Below are 18460 nucleotides of genomic sequence, written 5' to 3' on the forward strand. Positions count from 1 at the left end.
CCATTGATGATAGATCTTTTTGCTCGATCACGAGATATTTATTTACCTGATTAATACCAACCATATACGTACAACATTATTACATAAAATATACTAAGTTACAACACATAAGGTTAATTTGGGGGGCATTTAATTAACAGTATAAAGTTTTATGATCCAAAATTCCGCATGCTGCATGCATACAGGACTAACACGTGGCGTAATAATTTGCGTTGTCGTTTTTGAAAAAATGAAGATCTTTTATACATACTGAACAAAGGAAAGAAGGAGAAGGAGAAGGAGAAAAATAAAAAAAGGATAACTGATTAAAATTTTTATATTTTTCTTAGGTCAAAGTAGTAAGAATGGAGTAACAAATAATTTTATATGGGGATTCCAAAAAGAAGAGTTTGCGATGATAAACATGCATTATCTTCTAGAAAGATACTTATATACTAATCCCTCTTCTTACGTTTTGTTATTTCGGTTCGTCTTATAATAACAGTTATAGTATTTCAATTTTATCATAAATGATAAGTTGACCTCACATTCCACCAACTTATTCTACTCATATTTTATTATAAAACTAATTTATATAAGTGAGACTCATATTCCACTCATATTTTATTATAAAATTAATTTATATAAGTGATACTCATATTCCACTAATTATTCAACTTTTTTTTTACATTTCTCGTGCCATAACTAAATAGGACTCTTAATCCGAAATGAAGGGAGTAGTTCATTAGCACTATTAATCTTTTGTAATCTTATTGTCATATTCTATATACTCCCCCATTTTCTTAAAAATAGCAACTCTTTTCTTTTTAGTTCGTTTTTTAAAAATAGCAACTTTCAAACTTTCAATTTTTGGAAATCTGTACACCCTTATACATCTCACTAATAAAGTGGGCCCCACAATCCACTAACATTAATTCTATTACTTTTTTCTCTCCCTCGCTCTTACTTTACTAATTTTTTTCTCTATTTCTCTTACTTTACCAAATTTTGCATTAAAATATGTGACGTTTTAAATGTTCCAATTTTTAAGAAATGGAAGGAGCAATAAATATAGTTAGCTAGTCAATTAAAATAAGCGGCACCATACCAGGCAAATTATGGAAGATTCAAGATTCAATACATGTCACTTTTTGAAAAAAAAATCAAGTTAGTATAAATAAAAAATCCTTACACTTTTCACTTTTCACTTTTCAATGTATATTGGTTGAGTACTAAATTTGTTGAAAGGATTAAGTATTTAAGCATCTAAGTAAATTTCTCACGTAGAAGTTATCTAGAATTGTGAATCATGAGCAGAGCAACATCCAGAATCCGACGTCGACCCGGCATGATGTTTTTAAGCTAACGACCCATACTTTTGAGTTTTAACCCGACCCGACCCGACCCGACCCAACCCAACATCTCTCTTCCAATTAACTAGCCATTAAGGCGATGGTCCAATAATTTATAACAAAAGCGGGAAATGATCGGAGATAGTTTAGACTTTAGTCCAATAATTTCATCGGTACATAATTATATTATCGTCATATTTCAAAGTAATGGAATAGGTAGGGATAATTTGTTGATACGTGTTACGATTAAGTTAAACCAATAAATAATTTCTTATTTTCGTGCAAATTTCGATTTTCTCTCTCTCCTTTTTAGGTGAGACAAGATGTGATCGTCCAACAAGTTTGATTACTTTTAACTAATGGTGCTAATCTTAAGATGTGCTTCGTTATCTAGGAAAAGTAACACCTTCAATTAAGGATAAGTGCTTAGTCCCCGGTCTAAAAAATTGAACAAGTTTGTAATCTCTATAGTAGGAGTGTGACTTGTCAATAGTTTTTTTTCAGTTTATTCGTCGTTATATGTCATATTACATTTTTTTAAACTTCTAATCGTGTCAACTAGTGACATATAATAACGGACATAGGAAGTAATATTTTTTTAATATAAGGATGTTTTTGGAATTAAAGTCTCAAGTGAATTATATTTTAATTATTATTATAATTTTATTTCATCCTATGAACTCTTCATTTCGGGAAAAAAATTGATCTATGCCGCATTTATTCAGATGTTTAATGGGATACGTATAAAACTTGAGACATAAAAAAGTCTATATCTTAATTGAACTATGATTAACTAAGACTCCAACGAGTTGATTAATATTTTTGTCGCCAAATTTTGATGAGCGAGGTATAAATCAAACTTTTTCTAGAAAAAAAAAATTAAAATGGGGAAACAAAACATGATTAATCTCTGATTCTTCTATATTTTGATTTGTTTGGTAAAAAAAATGTTTATTTGAGTTGATTTATCATTTATCCTACAATTAGGTACTCAAATCAAATTTTTTTGGCAGTATACATGTTAACTATTGTACATTGTATTATGATAATTTTTATTATATGATAAATACTACTCCTACTTTCTTTTACAAAATATCCAATATTTTGAAAAACCCAAATTAATATGAAAAGCATACGACAAAAAAATCTTAAAACAAAGTGTGAGGTGTCGCACAACAAAATGGCTGCTTCGAGGCTCGAGCTCCCTTGAAACAGATGAATATGGAGTAGGTATATGGAGTATACTAGTAATTTATACTGACTGCTGAAATACAAAATAGAAAAATATATATATAAAAATAATGTGTATATATGTCGTCTCTATGGTAGGAAAAGTTAGGTCTCAAGTCCCACGTATGCATTTCTTGAAAACGACCCAACATCTTCTCCCACCCTCTCTACATTCAATTATTCCGATTCAGAATTGAATACTGCCGAATGATGCATGTGCTTTTAGATTTTTTTTTATTGGATAAATAAATTTAATTTTAAAGGTTGTTGCGCTATAGAGTGATTTTGGGCCTCATGCATTAATATCTCAACCGCTTAGCCATTTCACACACACGAAAACGGTGTTGGATAAACTTTTTTAAGTGACTGATTCTACTGCACTGCTGCCCCATACTCGAGAAACCCCCTTCGGCCTAGCCCTACGGGTTGATAACGCTTGGCCCTATGCGTATGGATAATTTTTTGAAGGTATTCAGTTCACTATGTTGGTAAGAGACCTCAGCCAACAATGTCTCATACTAAAAAAAAAGAGCTCAAAATACTTCAAGTTTACGCCAGAAAGACAAGAATTTTAACTTATATATATAGATAGATTTAATAGTAAAACTTAGTGTTGTATCATATCCCATTCTTTTGACTATTTAGAAATGTTGTCCATGGACGTTACAATAAAAATATGTACGTGTACTTTTTAATTTTTTAACTACGCTGTAATTTTTTGTTTATCAAACTTATAATCATAATGGTGTAGTTAAGATTGTTAAGAAAAGTGGTAGTTGAACAAAAATGAGAGTATGGTAAAACCTAACAAATAAATAGATTATGGTGCTGCGTGCATGACGAGTTTCACCATACAAATAATCAAATTAATCTTAAAATCTAGTTATTTAAGTTCATTTACATCACTCAAAAGTATACAAGATCTTATTCTCCCGTATGAGCGTTACGACATGCAAGCATAAAACATACAAGCTGGATTGAAAACTAGAGAGATCGAGAAAATAGAATAATGTGAGATAATTGTATTAAACAATATAAGATCACTTCACTATAAGGAGTTGAGGACTAATGACCTTTATTTATTTACAAAACTATATATCCAAGAGCAATCCATAATCTTAAAACTCATTAAGGAAAAAAATTCATTGTATTAATTAAGGAATTGATATAGCATCTAATTTTTAATCCAATTACTATAACATGTATAAGGTCCCAAATTAAATAGAGACCCTATTAATTTATGTGCATAACAAGATTGAAACGATCAGGTTTTGTAGTTCAAAATTACTGTCCCACACCTCCAACTCCTCTAGTATGGATGTCGAATTTTCATCAACAGTACAAAATTAAAATCCATCCCAGAAATAAAAACCAATGAATATGAATAAGAAATTAAAATTTAAAATTTTGTTGCAGCATACTATGACACTATCGAATGAATGTTTTATTAATAACTTGTATAACAGTTATATAATCAATACACTACCAACAGGCAACAAGCAGCACCACACTCAAATCCTAGAAGAGTGGTGCATTCACAGTAACAACACAATGCAAGAGATTTCCGAAATTTGGGGTGGTCTTATCCGTTGTTTCCAATCCATTCTTGGATGGCTGAGCGCAGCATATGGTTTGGAATAAGCATCTTGTGCTCTAGTTTTTGTTTTGTCACCGGGGATACATCGTGCCTATCAAGCCATGCCTCTATTGCGTAGTGCTCGTAGCTGAAACCATCAGCTGCTATGAAGGGATTTTCCATTGTTTCCTGCAACCATTTGTAGGCGCAATGCCAAGGTAGACAGACTAAGATGAATGCTCGAAAGTAAATAAGTATGTTGGTTGTAATATTCGTACCTGAAGAATAGGGCAGTAATAGTGTTTAGGTGGCTGTCTGAGGTCTATTTGGGTCAATCTACTGGCATCAGCAAACTCTGCAAGTTTTTTCAAAACGGGCAGTACTTCGGTGTCAAGGTCTGGTCGATCTCTGCATCTGAGTTTGCAGCAGTTCAATGCCACCTGTATGAGTTGTACCGCTTCAGCCAGCGGCCAATCTGCAACCGACTTATCAAGAACATCTGAGAAATTGCCACTGCTCATAGCATTTTCAAACTTCATTATAAGCCCATTGGGATGACGTGCAGCCAATAACTGGAGGACTATTACTCCAAAAGAGTACAGATCGGATTTTGGTCGAAGAGTTCCTGTTCTTTGGTATTCAGGATCCATGTAAAACAGGGTGCCTGCTATAACAGACTCCCCATACTCAGTTATATTGTCAGGCACGAGATCGGAGATGAATTTGGCCAAACCTACATCACCGATTTTGCTCACGTAGTATTTGTCTAGCAAAATGTTTCCAGGTTTCAGATCTCGATGAACTATAGGCTCTGGCTTCGTGTGGTGTAGGAAGGCAAGTCCACAAGCAACCTCAAATGCTATCCGAAACCGAAGAGGCCAAGGAAGAGGGGGCCTGCCCCTCCTGGGCAGGATATGATCTTCCAGACTTCCATTCTCCATATACTCATAAACAAGACAGCCAAGTTCTGGACAGGCTCCAAGTAACAATACAATGTTAGGATGGCGTAATTGACTAAGCACTTCTACCTGCATATTTTCCATAGTTATTATCATCAAAATTACAATATGCTGCTACAAAATAGATAGCGTGCTAACAGGTACTGATATCTAGAGATAGCATACCAGACCTATGTATTACTCCCTCCGTCCCGACTCAAGTGATGATTTTATTTTTGCACGGGAATAAAAAAAGAGGGTTATAGTGAGTTAAATGTAGATAGAATTAAGTATAAGAGAGAAGAGAATTAAGTAAGAGAGAGAATAAGAGTTCATTTTTGCCGAAAGAAGAAATGTGTCACTTAGCTTGGGGCATCCCAACGAGGAATACCATCACTTACGTCAGGCGGAGTGAGTATTATATTTCCATAATTCATTGGGTGTAAGAATGATACTATCCTTTCGGTTACCAAATACTATGTACACCAGTCTTATTCGTGATAATATACCTAAGTGCATGATAAGATATTGCCGATTAAATAAACAAATCAAGAGATGACCACGAAGGATGGGGGGTAGTGACCATAGTGACATGGATTTTTCATGCCTCGAGGCCCCTAAATATCTATCTTTCACTAATTTAACAGGCAGAAGCAGTTTATGTACTGAATTATGACAAATAGATAGGTAAGCTTGCCATTATAACGCAGCTTCAGTTGTGTAGTATTGGGAAATGCCAAATAGATAGGCAAAATAAGGGTCAAACCTCTTTTAGAAACTCCTTCTTTCTGTCAGAAGCCTCAGGGCGAAGAGTTTTAACAGCAACTGAGGTGTGATCAAGGTGGCACTTGTAAACTTTACCATATGCTCCTTCGCCGATCAATTTATTTTCTTCAAAAGAACAGGTTGCTATATGTATGTCATCTCTCGTGTACCTTCTATAACGTAGATCACCAAACATTAGCGCATCAACAATTCTGTTTTTCTCTAATGATTCTTTATGAATCATGAGTTCTGCCATCTGCCTTTCATATGTCTCTTCCGCAAGAAGTTTTTTGGCCACGTCAGCCTCCTTCTCAGCTTCCAGATATTTCTCTCTCTCTAGAGCAGCAATTTTCCTTAAGTTTACTTCTCTTTCCTGTGCAGCATTCACTCTCTGTGCTTCCTGAATACATTCAGAAGAAAGCAAGTGGACCTGAAACAAATAGGCCACAAACTAATTATCCTAAGCATCCTTGGTTAAACTTTAAATTTCAAGCCCTCATTTCAAGATAATCTAATGTGCATTCTGCAATATGTTACATGTCAAGCAATCCACAACGGACTTCTATATTAATGTTAAAATAGATAAGGGTAGCCATTATTTTGTGAGAATGCGGTGATCTTTTCAGGGGAAGCAACCTGGACAATAATTGAAATAAATAAAATGTTGCTATCACATACAAAAGATCAAATATTTAGATGGTAAAGAAGTTGAGCTCAAACCCTGTTCTGTGCATGGACCAGGTCTTCACAAGCTTGATTATACATGGTCGTAGTATTCTCCACTTCCAGGCGCAGTTGCTCTATTTCAGCCCGAATGTCTGACTGTAGGAAAGATATAAGTATGCTCGTTAAGTTAAAACTGATTTTTGTGTGGCCTACTGAATACTTGGAGTTACGGTTGGAAGGCGGTCACCTGTTCTGAGTGCGTAGAAGATATTGAAGGGAATTCTTTCTTTCTTGACACATCTGAGAGTCTCTCTTCTGAGGCTTGATAAGATGTTTCCTTTAAGGTATCAGGATTCACAGAAGAGAATGTTGTTCTTTGTGAACGAGAAGGATGATGACTAACATCTGAAAGGCAGTTCTTATATTTGGAGTCTGAAGATGGAGAAGAATAGGTGAATGAACGAGAATCATAATCCCTCCCTGTTAAAGTGCCAATCAAACAAGTTAAGCTAGGAAAACATATCAAATAGAGAAGGCACCTTGTAATGAACATACCGGAGGTTGACATAGGATTCAAAGAATTCGATATGATTTTATTTGCTGAGACTACATAGATTTTGCACGTATCAGGAGCATGTTTGAGAACTACTGATGGCACCTCAGAATCCTTGGGTGCCCTGAGAAAAAGAAATAATGATACATCAAGACAGTAGCCAAAGATCACAAGCCAAACGATTTAGCATACAAGATGCCATGCACTACTTAAAATATAGTACTCCCTTTGCTTGGATACGTCAACAAGCATTTCGACATTTTAGTTTACCCCTCCCAAAAACCAAGTGAATGGATCAGTGATTTGAACACAAAAAAAGTACACATGGTAACTGAAAAGCCTCTGCAATTAAAATAGTAAATAATAATTTACTTGCCATAAATAAGATATTTGGTAAAAGTACTCGGTGCAAACTTTACCTAGAAAAGTAATTGGAGGAGGAGGAGCCCAGCACTAAACTTGTTGCTCCTGAATCAGATATATACCTTAGAAGAGCAGACGCAGGATTGTCTCCTTCCAGTAACAAGGTCCCAATCTAAATTGGCTCAACACACTTCAAGATGAATAAACTAGGGAAAACTAAAGCAGACATAGACAGAAACTAGGAAAGCTCACCTTCTGTGTCCTATATAGATACTTAAAAGTCGAAAGATTTTCCTCAGATTTTGCCTGCATATCATTAGTATACATTTCTACCACACTTTCATCTAGCTCGGTTACGGGTACACTACCACCTGCTGCAAAATAGATGACAGAAAATAAATCAGTGAACTGCAATAGCCAGATGATGAATTTGCAATGAAGGCCAAATTTGTGATTCAGATTATGCACACAGAAAACAACACTCGGGTACTACGGAGAAGTATCAAACAAGAAAGCATTGGGAAAGATCATCCAGCTAGAAGTCAGGTGATTTATATTCTAGATTTCAGTTCTGTTACTCTCGGTAGCCAAAATGAATAACTAGATTATGAAGATCTTGATGAATTGGATTGGATCCAAAATCTCTATTGAAATCACACCAGTCAGTCTCATCTAAATTGTTCAGTCTGGCAATTCAGAAGCACTTAAATGGATCTTCCTTTTTCTTCATTCTACGATTTCCCAGGGAAAAAGCAGAGCAACCTGCATTTACACTGATTCACTATCTCCTTAGCGGTGCCCCAGAAGCACAATGAGTAGCATGACTACGTCGCTAAACAAACATCAACGATTTCTAAGCAACACTCTTTATGATCAAAGTGCACAATCCATGACTACAACATCACCCCTCAATAATTTAGGGGCAGGTGTCGAGTCCATGAGTAAAAATAAAACCATATTTGACGTCCAATTCAAAAAAATTAATCTCTGCAATCACCACAAGTACATCATGACGGACGGACCTAACAAGTTGCAAGCATATCAAATTATAATTAAACTGACAAATATCGCAAAGGAAAAATTAAAAAAAAAATCCAGTCAGTTCCACATTTCAACGAGTCAGTTCCAATTAAAGATATGAGTGAGGAAGAAGAGAAAACTAACGTACAGGGAGAGGGAACGCAAGTGATGGTGGGCATGACGCGAACGAGAAGCAAACGATCGGATGTGTGCATCAAATTCTCCATAGCCCAGCGCAGGGCCCGCTGGCTGCCCCTCCCGTCGGAGCTCTTCACCGCCACAGCCACAGTCGTCATCGCCGGAGCGCCACAATTTACTTTGACTTGAAAAGGGACAGGTACAGCTATTGACCGTTCAATTGCTTGGCGGCTACACTTTTTCACAACTTTTTTATTTATTTTTTTGCCTTAACGATTTTATGAAAAAATAATTAAAATTGGTTGAGTATGTAATAAATAAAGTGAGTTAGTTGAAGGTGAGTCCCTTTTTTACTTTTTGATTTTTTATTTTTGTTTTAGTTTATTTTAATGTAGATACTGACATTTTGATTAACAATGGGATAAAATTGTATGACCAAATATGAAAAATTCTAAATGTGAGACGGATTTTTATGGCAAAATGTAACTATAAAACTTGGACGGAAGGGAGTAGTATTTACTTCGTCTTGTCACTAATTTTTTTTTGATTCGTCCATCAATATTTACACAGTTATTTTCACTACAGTTTAATAAATCTCACATTATTCGAATTTTTTTTTATTAACTTATGATAACTAATGCCGAATAGAAAGAATATAAAATGACAGAAATTTTTTAAGGACTAGTATATTAGAGCAACTCCAAGGGGAGAAGGTAAATGAAAAGGGTATATCATGTTTATACCTTCCCAAAAAGTGCAATATACCTTTCTAAAAATCACTCTCAACTCCAAGGATAAAAGGTACTATAGAAAGGTATATCATTTAAAAAAAATAAAATAGTAGTACAAAAGCATTAAAAAAACATAAAGTGTAATACCTTCTCACTTGGAGAATGATTTTTTATGAAAAGAAGTAAATATGGTGGTTACATGATACCTCTTCAAAATGTGAAAAGGTATAATACCTTCTCAAATACCTCTCCCAATGAAGAATGATTTTCCATGAAGAAAAGGTAAATATGGTAGTTATACTACTTTACCTCTACATTTACCTCTACCCTTGGAGATGCTCTTAGAAAAGGAGAGAAATCGATCATTAAAAAAAAGAGTCGATCACAAAAGGTGGACAAGACTCCGGCAGTTGAGAAAAATATTATGGTATTCCAAAATATTGGAAATTACAAAAAAAAATGATCATGTGAAAAATATGAAGTCAAGATTTTGTATCCACCACCTCCAACATTAAAACATACTGTAATAAGTTTCAGTGAGACCAATAAGCTCACATATACACCAGTTTGCACTGAGACTTTTACACACATCTATGTAAAGAGCTCCACTTCTCATGTTTTGAACTCTATTTCCAACTCTATATCTCAAATGCAGTTTCTGATCACAGCATTCTTCATTCCATAGGAAGACCTCATAATCATCTATCTGTTCCAAAGCTGACAGAGCTTCCCTTCTGGCATCCCAGGCATCGGGCAACTGCTGCAAAGGAAGATGGCAAGCATCGAGCATGTCTTGCCAAGCTGATCATGCAAAGAGCACCATCATCACAAGCCCTCTTCGTGAGGTGCACCTCTCGTTCACTCAGCAATCTGTAATTCTTGGATGTATTGATGATTGGCAGGATGAAGCACATTGCAGGAACAATTCCACACACAGCCGCATAACATGTGGAATCTTAATCTGCCAATAAACATGCTCAAATATCTTCTGCCTGACACAGCTTTGATAAAGGGCATCCTTCTCTACTATCAGTAGATCTTTCATACAATGATCTCGATTTCCAGACCATCCCTGATTGGTTCAGGAAGAGGCAAAGCAGGCTGCAAGATCAAATGAGTACTGCCAAACTTCACAAATCCCGAATTCTTGACCACATTAGACTTATCTGACAAAAGGGATTCAAGCTTGATGTCGAACATAAAAAACTTGGAAACTGTGAAAATTCAACTTACTAACATCAGATCCCTCATCAATCAAACTCCCAAAGCAGATCACCATTCTTGATCTCCATTCAAACTGATTGCATTGCTCTCTCTCTCTCTCTCCAAATTACTTGGCAACCAATAAACTTAAAAGTACTCAACATAGGAAGCAACAAGATTTTAGGTCATATTCCAAGTTCAGTTTCAAACCTGGCTAAGTTGGAAAGACTTGACATTTCAAGAAACCAAATAGCAGAATGCATTCCTACGAGAAGCTCGTAGGGAAAGTAGAGTTGTTTCAACGTATCCTTGAACAAGCTCATGGGAAAAATCCCAAAGAGCTTGTTGAGAATCGAAGCCCTGAAGCATGCAAGCTTCAGGGTTTATAGATTGTGTGGTAAGATCCCACAAGGAAGAACTTATAACATTTTCTGTGAAGATACATATGCTGACAATCTGTGCTTGTGTGCCAAACCACTGCCACCTTGTACCAGCAAATATTACACACAGCCTTCTGTTTTGATTTTTTTCAAATGGGATCTTGTTGTTTCTATTCACATACTAAACATATGTCGCAGAAATGGCATTAAGTTAGAGCTCGCAGATATGGCATTAATAGTGAATAGGAGAGTCAAGATAACTGAAATCATAAACAGATGAATCAAGAATCTTGACCATCTTTGGGAAATGACAACATCTCCATCAATGAACTCTCGTAAAGTTTTATATTTTATTTTTTGGTGAGTTGAAGAAAGTAAACTACTTGGATTACTCTCTATATTGAGAAAATACCACTCCATCTGTCCCACTTAATTCACAAAGCATAAAATCTCATACCAGAGAGAAAAAAAGTGTGTTAATATGTCTATTAGAGTGAGACAGAGAGAGTATATTTCTTTCTCTATTAACAACTAAAAACAAATCAAATAATGAAAACAGTGGATGAAGATATCCAAAATAAATGTACGAAAGGTAGATATTGATCTTTAACATAATATCACATATTCAATCACCCAAAATGATTAAGGACATTTGGTCATCCACAGATTCAAAATCAAGTAAACTAGATATTGGATAGTTTGACAGTACATAGTAATCGACCATTATCCAGCAAAATAAATGAGGCCTATGTATATCATCCCCAAAGGTAATCCCCACTGTGCTTGCTATGGGGTAAGATATTGGTGAGACCTATGACAAATAACAGTATTTGAATCATGTAAAGTATCAGCACCGGTCAGAAAGGACAAGGGAAGAGCTTGCCACACAAAAGGGCATGTTGCATGCCGTGGTTAGCATAAACTTTAAGACATCAAGGGTCATTGACTATGGCTATCTAAGATGATTCACGACCACGAGTTTTTCTTTTCTAGAAAAACTAGTCTCTTGGAAACTACTGATTGGTGATATAGAAAATCAATTACCAAGTCTCTTAACTGTTTTGCGCTCTCGTAAGATTTAGTTCCTGATACAACTACTTCCAGTTCTCTGTCAGTGCTTTTATGATTGATTTCCTCCTGCGTGAAAAAAAATTAGTATATCAAGTGTCAGGTGGTTCTGTATTTTGTGAAGAGTGAGCGAGGGCATGTAATTACATGTTAAAAACCTTGTTAATATCAACATGCATGCATGCACATTCTTGTTACTACCAATTTTGTTAAAAAAAGGGTCATGGCACTCTAATGTGGCGCTTTTTGGAGAAAACGCCATTGAAACGGTGGTTTTTGGTGTCTTTTATAGCAGCCACCATAACCGCTATGGCAGTTGTTTTAATATTTCATCCCATTAAGCCGGAACCAGTCCCTTTAACCCGTATTCCAATTAAAAAGAGAGATTTTATGTTCAAAATCATATGGCCTCCAAATCGGTAAACCCTAACTCTTTCTCTCAAAAACCCATGTCCAATGTTACATTTGTTATGCATTAAATGAATATGATACAGTTAGATCTTTTATACATTCTCAATTACGATGTTACATAACATATTCATTTGTATATTTGTATATAGGGCAGTGATAAAATGCAAACTGCATCCTACAAACTTCAAACTATGATCTGGACTGTTAGATTTCAAGATTTGATGGCAACAGATGACAAATAACGTCAACAAAAAATGTCAACACAACATCACTCGGTTGACAATGTTGACGTTTCATCAAATCTTGAAATCTAACGGTCCACATCATAGTTTAGTGTTTGTACAATATATAGGGTTTGCATTTGATTACATCTCAACATACATATTACAAAATACATTGCATAACATATCTATTGAATCAATGCTTCAGTACATATTTGATTATTAGTATTTCTTAAGTATTTATATGTTTTTATTATATTTATTATTATTTCTTAAGTATTCACATGTGTTTTTATTATATTATTATTATTATTTTCAAAAATTTTGCATTTTATATTTCATACTTCATATCTACTTTAATAATATTCTATTTATTTATTTATTTATCAACCGCCATGACAACCTGACATATCCTTATTGTAAATGTTGTCAATGGTGTATGGCAGCGGACCAAAAAACTGCCATAAGGATATATCAGGTTGTCATGACGGTTGATAAATAAATAAATAGAATATTATTAAAGTAGATATAAAGTATGAAATATAAAATGCAAAATTTTTGAAAATAATAATAATAACCTGACATATCCTTATGGCAGTTTTTTGGTCAGCTGCCATACACCATTGACAACATTTACTACATAATGCAGCAACAGTTTGGAGTTTGGACATAGCCAGAGCCATGAGACAAATCATTACAATAGCATAAAATGAACATTTAAAAAAAAAATACTCCTTCTGTTCCATAAAAATAGCACATCTTGAAATGACATGAGTTCTAATGCACAATTGATAAAGTAAAATAGAAAGAAAAAGTGATTGGAGTATTGTTAGTGGAAAATGGGGGCCAGCTCATTAGAGAGAAAAAAAGTTAACTACTAAAAATAGATACATATTTTAATGGAACGAACTAAAATGACAAAAGTAGTCTATTTTTATGGCACGGAGAGAATTGAAAAAACATAAAATAGAGCATGGACTGATCAAGTGAATTAAACCAACAAATAAAGAAAAGTAACCCACTCACAGGGAGTATGTTCCTTATACTTGCTCCAAATATGCCTGCCGATGGTTTTTGGGTGATAACCCATGGCCTGCATAAGTATATAATTGAAGAACGCTAATTTTCCATCAAAAAAAAACGAAGACCATAACTTATTACTCCCTCCGTCCCAAGATAAGCGACTTGTATTCCTTTTTGGGGTGTCCCACTATAAGTGACCTATTTCCATTTTTAGCAAAAAGTCATCTCTCTTACTTTATTCTCCACCTTCTTTATTCTCTCTTCTCTCCTCTACTTTTCCCTTTCTCATACTTTACTCTCTCCACTTTAACTTATTTAAATACCATTCCTTAAATCCCGTGCCCAAAAGAAGTAGGTCACTTATCTTGGGACGGAGGGAGTATTAATTAAGCATGTACACACATCCATAGCGACCTCATCAAACAGACAGGCATTTGATTTAGATATAGTGTTACATGAAAAGTACTAAGAAGATCAATGGGGCGGAGCAATCTGCTTTGCATTGCAGTCTTTCGACACTAACTGTTGGCTTTCCATTTTCATTGTAATTTTTAACTGTTAATGTGAAGCAAATGAAAGGAAGATAAAGGAAGTAATCAGAGAGGAGGGTACAGTTATCTTTTTTAATACATATGATTTAAGGAAATAAACTATATCCGACAGAGTAACTACCACAATACATCTAACCATCATCCGACATATTTGTTTCTATATTCAACTGCTTCAACATCTTAGATGGGTGCATAAAATAGATTGAAAACAGGAATTAACAGCCACTACACCAAACAAAATAAATCTCAATTTGGACCAAACACATACTTTACAATTGGAGCCCTTCTTGTTCAGGAACAAAGTTTTCAGGAACTTGGTAAACTTGCACCAATATGACCAAATTTATTGAATACAGACCAGTTTACAAACAGTGATGCACTTCTACAAATACAATTCATCTCCAAGGAAATACCTATGATTAGTAAAGCACTAAAATAATCAAGCTAGTAATTTCTTCAGAAAAAGTCATAGGCATGCCACCAACAAAATAAGGGACAAGTTGGAAAAGGAAGGTTAAAAGAAAAGATGTAATAAATAATTAGAATTCGCCTCACATTAACATTGATCATAAACCACCCAAAAGACTTCAAAAAGTAGGCAAAAATTAATCATGCAGCTCTCCATTATGAAGGGAAAATATGCATACTAACCCCAGCACTAGTGATCAACCCCGGGATTACTTAATGTCGAAAATGTTATATGGGAAGAAGCACAACTTCAGGAATCTTTTACTCCCTCCGTCCCATTGAAGATGACCCACTTTCCTTTTTAGTTTGTCCCAACCAAGATGACCCATTACTTAAAATGGAAACACTTTTATCTCTACTTTATTCTCTCTCTTACTTTACTCTCTCCTCTCAACACATAAAATAAAGTTGCATAAAATCCCGTGCCGCCCAGGGAAGGGGTCATCTTCCTTGGGACGGAGGGAGTATTTTATTACAATATTGTTAACATAAATTTTAGACCTGCACTTATTGCAGTAGACGGAGAATAGTTTATCCAGTGAACTCAAAAAGTCAGATGTCAATTGATGCAGGACTTGAAGAAAGCACGAGTATTATTGAGCAAACCAATGTTTCAAGTTTATTGAAGCCTAATGAATACCTTCCTTTTGAAGACACAACAAAGTGTTTTGGACTGTCCAAGAATTCATGTACAGTCTGAGCCTTCGTTTGACTATCCACCATTATGGCGCCTCTTGCAAATGGGTCTGAGACCAGACTTGGAAACACATATGCTTCTGCCAGAATAGTAGTTTTCTCATAAATGAAGCTCTTGATCACTGATGCAGTTAGGCCTTTCTCCAGATTATTGATCACTATAAAAAAGTGATCATTACTCGTAGCCAAATCATTAGGGTTGCAAGGTTTCGGTCCCATATCTTCATCTTGATTTGTGCATTGGTTATAACTGCTATCCTTTGCTGAATCTTCCATTCACAATTAAAAAAAAAACATTTATCAAAACAAGAAAAGACGTCCCTGCACTAAAATAGCTTTCAAAATGAAATGTGTTTTGTTTGTGTGCCATGGAAGATCTCACAATTAAAATTATATCATATCTTTCCAATGCACCTAAGTGCACAGAAATTCATCTCAAGTAAAGCACAAGGGAATAAAGTTTCATGATAGGAGACATGTCCGTTTAAATGGTAGAAAACATTCTGTACAATAAATAAATAAAACCTTCCATTTCATCTGCTTGACTTTTAAGCCCCATGCTGATCTCCGACTCCTGCAAACAGATTATACAATCAAACCCAAACGCTATTCTAATGACAAACAAGCGGCATATAGAATAGTAATTACCAGGGGTCTCTTTTGAGATGATTCTGAATCATTAGTAATAGATGAGTGACTTTTCCTAGCCATTTTTGCAAAAGCAATGATTCTAGGATCAATGTGAGTTGCAGTATCTAAAAAGCAGATACTGGCTATACTAACAGATGTCAAGGTACCACGACCACGGCCATGTTTCCAGAATAGCACAAAGGAGCACAAACACTCCTCTTCCCCACCAACAAATGAATGTGTCCTTCGGTACACCTGCCAAATACATGATGATCCAACACAAAAGAGATTGATATATGACATTGAAACGTACTGATATCACTTCAAGTATATAGTACCTTCTATCTAAAGCGGACCATGGAACCTAAAATCCATACCGTGTCTCAATATTGATACACTAGTGAAGGTAAACCGAAACGAAACTAACAGAAAGAATGCAGGGTTTGCAATTAAGAACATTGCAAGATGACAGTGATAAACAAAATACCAGTATCTTCGTAGAAACCTTAACCAGAAAGCCACTCTCAAATGATTTACTTGAATTTGACAACAAAGTACAAACTGCCTCGACTAAAAATTCTCAAGAGGAGGATTATTTCATTTCTCAATGGTTGTCCAAAGAACATGCCCTGTTTCTAGAAATATACCATAATTCAAATGATTGACGATTACTTCTCCTTGAGATACAATATAACTTCAGAATAAAATGCTATACCTAACATTTCCCTATTGCCAAGTTAATCATACAATATAAGTAAGAAATCAAGCCCTAAAACTCCATAAATGTATAAAATGATTGGATCGAATTTGGCGGAAAAGATGCACACCTAGCTACTCCTATTATGTAGAATGAATAATCCTTGATGTGCAATAGCAACTAGAAGGAGTGGAGAGAGAGAGAAATTGAAGAGCTCACTGCATCAACAACGGCGTCGTAGAACCTGAGGTCATCGTCGGTGGTGCCATGTGCGGCGCAGACAGTGGTTCCGATGGATAGCTTGAGGCACTCGTGATCCTGCAACTGGTGCGAAACCGGCCTGAAGCGGGAAACGAGCTCCTCCACCTCCGCCTCGGTTCGGAATTTCGAGGCGTGGAAGACAATTTCGTAGAGCTCCGGCGAGCACATGTATTTGACGGTGAGCATCTCGGCGTCGGCGTCGAGAAGGACGCAGACGCTGTACCAGGCGTCGTCCTCGCTGGCTCTGTACTCTAGGTCGTATGGTGACGTGGCATCTGCTGTCTCCATTGACGCCTGGGACGTGGTGCAGTGCATGCAGGGTATGGATGCGAGTGGAATACTAGCACGGCGCAATCAAATTTCCCAAAAAGGTAGAAAACATCGGTTTTAAAACCCTGAATTGAGGAATGGAGAGAGGAGTAGGGCGATTCTGTTTTGATCTTGCTAGAGACAGAGTAGACAAACAAGGCCGGAGTACTCAGTACTCCACTGCTCATTAATTTCAAATTTGTACACGATCATCCGACTACAATTTTCAATATTTTATTCATTTTTCTCTTTTCCATATTTTCAATTACTTACTACTCCCTACAGTATTTAATTTGTAAAAAAAAAGTCACGACATATTTTCTGTAAAATGTATGTCATGTATGTATGTATGTATGTAGTGTGGTGGAGATAATTGTAGCATGTATGTTTGTGTTGTGACTTGTAATGTTGCGTTCGATACTATTTTTGTATGCAATTTATATATGATTGGAAACATATAGTAATAGTAGATAGAAGCGCGTGAAAGAGACGAGAGTGATTTTTTAAAAAAGTGGTATTTTCATCTATAAAATATTGAAAAAAGACATTAATTGTAATTACAAGCTTACAACTTGTGAACCAATCAACCAATATGAGAAAAGATAAATGTAGTACACTGTATTAATAAAAGTAATTTAATTTATTGAATGAATAATACTATAATTTTTTAAATTAACAAGAAAATAGGAGTACTAAATAAAATGTACTATCAGTAGAAAAAATTAAAACATGTAATGGATATAGATTTATTTATGTCTTAATGTTAGTTTTTCTCCTTTAAATTTAATAAACATTTCTCTTTAAATCACAAAGGACTCAATCACGCGAGAATTGACGCTCGGTCCGGTTTTGCCTAGGCCAAGGGTTGGATTGTTTCAATCAAATGAAATGATGGTTGAGAATCAAAACCAATTTAACAAAAGAGATCTGAAAAGTGAGTAATATATTACAATTAATATTAACATATAAAAAATATATATTAAAAATTTTAAGTAAATTAAATATTAAAAGTATTTAAAGTACGTGAATGGTAAAATTTAAATATTTATTAAATATATAAATTTTTAATTAATGTAGCCAAAAAAAGTACATATTTTACATATAATAAATAGATAAAATTCATATTATCTCAAAATATTTATGTGGTGAAATAATATTATAGACAATATATAAAACTAAACATCAATTTTTAGTTAATTTGGATAAATATATACTATAATAGTATTATTAG

The 18460-nt window shown here is 35.0% G+C and overlaps 2 protein-coding genes and 1 long non-coding RNA gene across 6 annotated transcripts; all 3 read right to left on the minus strand.

Moving 5' to 3' along the window:
- Window positions 1–3984: 3984 nt before the first annotated feature.
- Window positions 3985–8806, minus strand: LOC125191748 (U-box domain-containing protein 34). Of its 3 annotated transcripts, none has more exons than XM_048089159.1 (9): window positions 8591–8806; window positions 7675–7796; window positions 7479–7594; window positions 7062–7183; window positions 6754–6986; window positions 6561–6662; window positions 5842–6270; window positions 4416–5165; window positions 3985–4326 (listed from the first exon to the last, which is right to left on the minus strand). In XM_048089159.1, the coding sequence occupies exons 1-9, from the start codon at window positions 8736–8738 to the stop codon at window positions 4144–4146; spliced, it is 2205 nt and encodes a 734-aa protein (XP_047945116.1). In that variant the 5' UTR covers window positions 8739–8806; the 3' UTR covers window positions 3985–4143. The 3 variants fall into 3 exon arrangements, with proteins under 3 accessions (XP_047945116.1, XP_047945118.1, XP_047945117.1); XM_048089161.1 differs by lacking the exon at window positions 8591–8806 and adding an exon at window positions 8185–8361; XM_048089160.1 differs by lacking the exon at window positions 8591–8806 and adding an exon at window positions 8082–8109.
- Window positions 8807–9788: 982 nt separating this feature from the next.
- Window positions 9789–11064, minus strand: LOC125191701. The gene is made up of 2 exons (XR_007171208.1): window positions 10549–11064; window positions 9789–10412 (listed from the first exon to the last, which is right to left on the minus strand). It is a non-coding gene; the product is annotated as an uncharacterized LOC125191701 (long non-coding RNA).
- Window positions 11065–11504: 440 nt separating this feature from the next.
- On the minus strand, window positions 11505–17399 carry LOC125196975. 2 transcript variants are annotated; one of them, XM_048095650.1, is made up of 6 exons: window positions 16879–17399; window positions 15981–16217; window positions 15858–15906; window positions 15277–15601; window positions 13621–13687; window positions 11505–11705 (listed from the first exon to the last, which is right to left on the minus strand). In XM_048095650.1, the coding sequence occupies exons 1-6, from the start codon at window positions 17233–17235 to the stop codon at window positions 11520–11522; spliced, it is 1221 nt and encodes a 406-aa protein (XP_047951607.1). In that variant the 5' UTR covers window positions 17236–17399; the 3' UTR covers window positions 11505–11519. The 2 variants fall into 2 exon arrangements, with proteins under 2 accessions (XP_047951607.1, XP_047951608.1); XM_048095651.1 differs by having other exon boundaries at window positions 11578–12031.
- Window positions 17400–18460: the final 1061 nt, after the last annotated feature.

Source organism: Salvia hispanica, chromosome 6, assembly GCF_023119035.1.
Source record: "Salvia hispanica cultivar TCC Black 2014 chromosome 6, UniMelb_Shisp_WGS_1.0, whole genome shotgun sequence".
In the NCBI taxonomy this organism is placed as follows: Eukaryota; Viridiplantae; Streptophyta; class Magnoliopsida; order Lamiales; family Lamiaceae; genus Salvia; species Salvia hispanica.